The sequence below is a fragment of the Meleagris gallopavo genome, chromosome 12 (genome assembly GCF_000146605.3).
Source record: "Meleagris gallopavo isolate NT-WF06-2002-E0010 breed Aviagen turkey brand Nicholas breeding stock chromosome 12, Turkey_5.1, whole genome shotgun sequence".
Lineage (NCBI taxonomy): Eukaryota > Metazoa > Chordata > Aves > Galliformes > Phasianidae > Meleagris > Meleagris gallopavo.
The window spans coordinates 19,305,987-19,311,348 of NC_015022.2; the positions used below are offsets into that span (position 1 = coordinate 19,305,987).

The 5,362-nt window shown below is 58.1% G+C and overlaps 1 protein-coding gene across 1 annotated transcript in view; it reads right to left on the reverse strand.

The window, feature by feature from the left end:
- Positions 1-5,356, reverse strand: part of LOC100539772 (vacuolar protein sorting-associated protein 33B-like) — a 6,009-nt gene extending 653 nt beyond the window's left edge. Inside the window, exons 1-19 of the mRNA XM_031555234.1 lie at positions 5,272-5,356; positions 5,137-5,198; positions 4,998-5,047; positions 4,613-4,680; positions 4,365-4,410; positions 4,029-4,123; positions 3,557-3,661; positions 3,246-3,342; positions 3,078-3,155; positions 2,474-2,547; positions 2,045-2,131; positions 1,872-1,962; positions 1,604-1,678; positions 1,233-1,297; positions 1,107-1,161; positions 984-1,030; positions 681-813; positions 414-487; positions 6-140 (exon numbers count right to left, since the gene is read on the reverse strand). Of these exons, the coding sequence (XP_031411094.1) occupies positions 6-140; positions 414-487; positions 681-813; positions 984-1,030; positions 1,107-1,161; positions 1,233-1,297; positions 1,604-1,678; positions 1,872-1,962; positions 2,045-2,131; positions 2,474-2,547; positions 3,078-3,155; positions 3,246-3,342; positions 3,557-3,661; positions 4,029-4,123; positions 4,365-4,410; positions 4,613-4,680; positions 4,998-5,047; positions 5,137-5,198; positions 5,272-5,313 (1,479 nt within the window). The 5' untranslated portion in view covers positions 5,314-5,356. The remainder of the gene's footprint in view (positions 1-5; positions 141-413; positions 488-680; positions 814-983; positions 1,031-1,106; positions 1,162-1,232; positions 1,298-1,603; positions 1,679-1,871; positions 1,963-2,044; positions 2,132-2,473; positions 2,548-3,077; positions 3,156-3,245; positions 3,343-3,556; positions 3,662-4,028; positions 4,124-4,364; positions 4,411-4,612; positions 4,681-4,997; positions 5,048-5,136; positions 5,199-5,271) is intronic.
- Positions 5,357-5,362: the final 6 nt, after the last annotated feature.

Consider the following 5,362-nt stretch of genomic DNA (forward strand, 5'->3'; position numbering starts at 1 on the left):
GAGGCGGTGCTCCGCTCGGAGGGCGCTGGGGGGCTCACCTGCTCGATGATCTTGCAGCTCAGGGGAGTGTAGGCCCCGCTGAAAACGTACGCCATGTCCCGAGGCATCTTCAGGTTGTACTCGCCGTCCACCCGCGGGATCTGCAGGGAAGCGCTGCTTTATAGTGACGGCAAAGGCGCAGCTGGGCCGGGCTCTGCGTCGGGCTGAGTCCCAGGCAGGGCCAGCGGCAGGGACTGCCCTTGCAGCAGGGTCAGAGCAGCTGTGGCTGGCAAGGCAGGCTGGGGCACCCAGCAGCAGCCCGGCTCCCGTGCGGTGCTCGTGCCTGGCTGGCAGCTGAGGGTGTAGAGCCTTGGGAGTCGGGCACAGGCTGGGCACAACTCTTCTGCCAGCCCAGCAGCCCCCAGAGGACGTACCAAGCTCAGCTTCTTGCTTATGGCTCGAAAGTTGCTCTTCTTTGCCAAGGAATTAAATGCATCTGTGATTTTTCCTGGAAAACAAGACAAGAAATGACTGAGTCTTTGGATGCATCACAGCAGCTGCACACCGTAAGCCAGGCAGAGGCGCTGCTGGAAGAGGTGGAGCAGCAGTAGCAGCTGTGGGCCATAGCACGTGCCTCTTGGCACAGCAGTGCCCTGTGATGCGCTGTCCTGCCCTGGGGTTCCTGCAGAGCAGGCTCTCACCTGCCGCTCGGTCCGTCACCAGCTTGCTGACTCTGCTCTCCACTGCTGTCAGGGTCTCCCCAGCTGTCTGCTCAGTCAGCAATCCGATGCGCTTGAGGTTATGGAAGGTCAGCAAGTGTTCAGGCCCGTAGCTCTGAGGAAGGGAGTGGGCAGATCAGCACGAAGTCATGCAAGACAGCGGTGTGACACTTTCTCAAGAACACGCAGGAGGCCAGCAGGCTGTTTCAGGTAACTCAGTAGGGCAGGGGCAGGCAGAGAGCTCAGCCCCTGCTCTGACAGCCCCAGTGCCCCAGGCGCACTCACCTGCAGGTACTGGGTCTTGAGGGAACGGTAGTCTTTGGGGATGAGACCTGCGGGGACGCCGTGGTGAGCTGAGTGCACGGCACCCAGTGCTGACATCCGCCGAGCTCCTAGACTCCCCCTCACCGTTCTCCGTGATGGACAGCAGGCACATCAGGCGCAAGCTCTCAATAGGGGACACCTGCATTGCAGTGGGTGCCGTGAGCAGGCTGCCAGCCCAAGTACGGCCCCGCAGCGCGGTGCAGCTCCTACCTGGCGGTCAATGTGCTCCTCGATGAAGCTGGTGCTCTCCCGGATGTCAAAACCCTCCAGTAGAGCTGTGGCGGGGGGGAGAGGCAGTCACTTCTCCCACCCCTGGGGCTCCCACCAGCCAGCTGAATTAGAATCTGGTCTCAGCCTCCCCACTGAGCCTCGGGGAAAGGGGAAGGCTTGCAATACTGGGCTGCCTGCCTTACCACGTGTCAGCCCTGTGGGGACCTCACAACCCACCCCAACATGAAAGGTCTGGAGGGAGCACCCAGTTTGTGAGGCAGACCTGGGGCAACGAGGCTGGCATCAGAGCAAAGGTGGAAGAGGCAGAGCTAGGATGGGGGGCAACAACAGGCACAGGGAACAGCCCTCACCGTGTTCAACCTTGATCATCTCCTGGAAGTCCTGCTTGGTTTTCTTTTTCATGATGGACTCACAGGCACCTATATCTGTACAGCCAAGAGAGTTTTCCACTTTGGAGCTGTAACAGGGCATGTGCATTCAACAATACCCTCTGTTGCCCTGCCCACAGCTCAGATACTCCTAGGGACTACCAGGCCATGCAACCCCCCTGCTTCCCTAGGGCTCAGGCACCCAGTGCAGCAGCTGGGGCCTCCCGCTCCTTGCTGTCCCAGCACCTACGCAGACTCAACAGGCGATGCTCTTGTTTTAGTCCCTTCAGTTCCTGGGAGACAAAGTTCTTCATCTGCTTGATGTCCATGCCCTGGCGGCGCTGTGGAAGTGAGAGCATTCAGGGAGTGACCCAGCTGTGGAGGGATGATGCTGGGGAGCCCTCAGCACGAGGCTATACTCACATCGTACTGCGCCTGCAGGTTGCGGGACTTCTGGCTCAGGAAGCCAAACACACTGGAGAAGTGTTCGTTCCGAATCTGGCTGAAGATCTGCAGAAAGCACCGCAGCACCAGAGCTAATTGTTCCCCAAAGCTCGGGCCAGGTCAGCACAGCCCAACCAGGAGCCAGGCTTGCCCTGACCAGCAGTGAGAAGAGGCTGCACTCCACCGGTGTGGTTGCTGCTCCCTGGGCACGACTCAGCTCAGTCTGCAGGGGTGATGCTGACAACAGAGGTCAGGCTGTGCCCACAGACTTTGCTTCTACATCTCCACACGCAGCCCATCACAACCAAAGCCTCCAGACCCAGCAGTGCCCGGTCAATCTCTGCTCAGCTTCCCCCCAGTGCCCCGCAGAGCACCAGAAAGACCTGCTGCCACATAAGCAGGACTCACTTTGTCCTGGGCATTGAGCAGCACCTTAATGCTCTTGTCAGAAGAGGTGACTTCTGGCCCAAAATCCACACTCCCTATGGAGAAAGATGAAAAGTTGCAGGGTCATAGCACGAATCACAGAACAACAGAATAGTTTGAGTTGGAAAGGACCTTAAAGGCCTTGTTACAAGCCCCCTGCCATAGGCAGACCAGCCCCATCCAGATTTCTAAGCACTCCTAAGGATGGGGCATCCACAGCCTTTCTAGGCAGCCCATGCCAGGGCCTCGCTGCCCTCAGAGACAAGAATTCCTTCCTAATGCCTAATCTAAATCTACTCTCTAAGTCTAAAGCTCCTACCCTGTGCTCCATCACTACGTGCCCTTTTAAAAGATCTCTCTCTTTCTTACAAGTCCCTTTCACACACTGCAAAGCTGCGATAAGGTCTCCCCAAAACTGCTTTGCCCCAGCACTAGTGATGTCCCTGCAGAGACAGGTAATACTTGCCCTGATGTTTCTTCAGACAGATCTGCCCTCGTGCGTGGTTTTAGCACCATCCCACACCAGGACCAAACACAAACCTCAGGAGAGCCTCACGTCCCCCCATTGCTGACCCTCCCCACTTACCACACTTGATACGGAAGGTGTCATCCACCAGCCCCTCGTACACCACCTGCGAGCACAGCGCTGTGACGTAGTCTGTGTCTGCAATGAGGACGCATCTGCTGCCCAAGCAGTTTCCCCCTGCCAGGCCCAGTCCTGCTGCCTCTCACTCCAGCTGGTGCCAGCCCTTACCTCTGTCCATAAGGAAGATGTTCCCGATCTCTGGCTTTCTACCCTGCCCATCACTCTCGCTCTCCTCCTCCAGGTCTCGCCACAGCTCATAGCTCATCTGCAAGGGGAAAATTGTGCCAATGCCTGTGACGGGGCTCACCAACAGCTGCAGTACACAGCAGGGGCTGGGTGCCAGCACAGTCCCCGGCCACGTGGGGCTGCTGCTGCAGCTTCCCCTGCGCAGCCTCAGCTCAGGCACAGGAAAAGGGCACTCCCACCAACCTTCAGTCCAGAGGTGAGCACAGCATAAGCCCTGCCATACCTATACCTACCTTGGCACACCTCCCAATCCCATAGGCCCTGCTGAATGGCCCATACAGGGAGTTCAGCAGCTGCAAGGCTCGAGCAACTGAGTTGATCCAGCGGTGATCTCCCTCCTGCAGGGAGCACAACAGCATTAGAATCTGTGTATTCTGCACGGGCTGGACAGGAAATAACTGCGTGCATCGGGGGCCTCAATCAGACGCAAAGCAGGGCTGAGGGTCCGTGGGCTCGGTTCCACTCCACACACATAGGAACAAGCTTGGTGCCTGGTGCCACTCAGGAGGAGCCACCACAGCATGTCCAAGTGGCTGCCCCAGGCAAAACCTTCCACAAGGCAGCAGCAGCAGCCTGCAGTGAGGGCTGGGAGGACTGAGCAGGACATTAGCTTCCTGAACAACGCCCTCCTAGCCTGGGCCCAGAGACAAGTGACAGAAAGGCTGCCATCCCCCAGGCAGCACCCAACAGACCATCCCTACTGACCAAGAAATAGTCCCGGAAGAACTCAGGCAGCTCCATACTGATGATATCTTCATCCAGGGGAAGCAAGTAGAAGGACCACTCATCACAGGTGACATCTGAGCACAGGACAGGAAAAGACAATAGTCATCCACTCCCAGCAAAAACAGCCCCAGGAATCCCAGCAACTCCTCATGCAGAGAAGGAAAACAGAGATGGATCCTCCTCAAGGGGACTCATCCTTTCGTTTGCCCAGGCAGGGGCAGAACCACTGCTCCTCCCAGGAGATCCTGGTACAAGGGTTCAGTGGTGGTCAGAGTGCTGCGAGGGAACAGTGTCAGGCACCACAGACCTACTCACCGCCAAAGACTCCCTCTTCCTCCAACACCATCTCACAGGCATAGAACTGGAAAACAAGATCCTCAGTCACGCTCTACCACAGGCAGGGAAAGAGCTCCCTGTATTAAACAGGACTATTTTCTTCCCAGACACCGTAACACTTGACTTTAGTGAAACAGCTCTGGTTAAGAAACAACTTCCAATTTTCCCAGAAGGAGCAGGAATTGTGAGGGTCAGATCAGGCCAGAAAGGGTAGAAGCAGCACTGACCTTCTGGGGGCTGAAGATGATCTTGTATTTCCGGCTCCTCCCTGACATCTTGTCAGCATTGACAATGTCTGCAAAGAACATGTGTGCAGACCTCATAAACACCGCTTGCCACCCTGAACTGCCACAACTTGTCCCATAGGATGAGGTGTGGGGCACGGCTCCTCACAGCACCCGGAGCAGAAAGAACCTGGGAACAGGGCCATTTTCCAGCCCAGGAATAGTGGCCTACAGAGGCCGGAAGGTTCTGGCAGTGCAGAGCTGCAGTCAGTACAGCATGAGATGACCCACACGCCACATCCTAACCTTCCCAGAGTACCTGCAGAGCACAGAGCTGAGGGATCGTGAACCAACGACAGCCCAAAGGCAGCTGCCGCCAGGCACTCACCTGCAATGTACCGCATCGTCCTGACCCGCGGCCGCACGAGGAAGCAGAGCCTGGGAACAGGGCGACAGGGTGTGAGAGCTGCCACCTGAGCTCCCGTGGGCGCAGGGAGGTACATCGTGAGCAGATGGGCAGCACTCACTGGTCGCTGGCGCTGGGGGCCGGCCGGTTCTCCACCCTGTACAGCTTGTCCACCTCGTGCTGCTGCGGGGCGAGGCGCGGGGCCGTCAGCGGGCGGTGCCGGCACCCCCGGGCCCGACCCCAGGCCCCGCGATACCTTCAGGACGGAGACGTTGGCGATGCGGTCCAGGGGGCTCATCAGGTCGGGCTCGATGAACAGGTCCTTCCTACCGGGCAGCTGCGGGCGG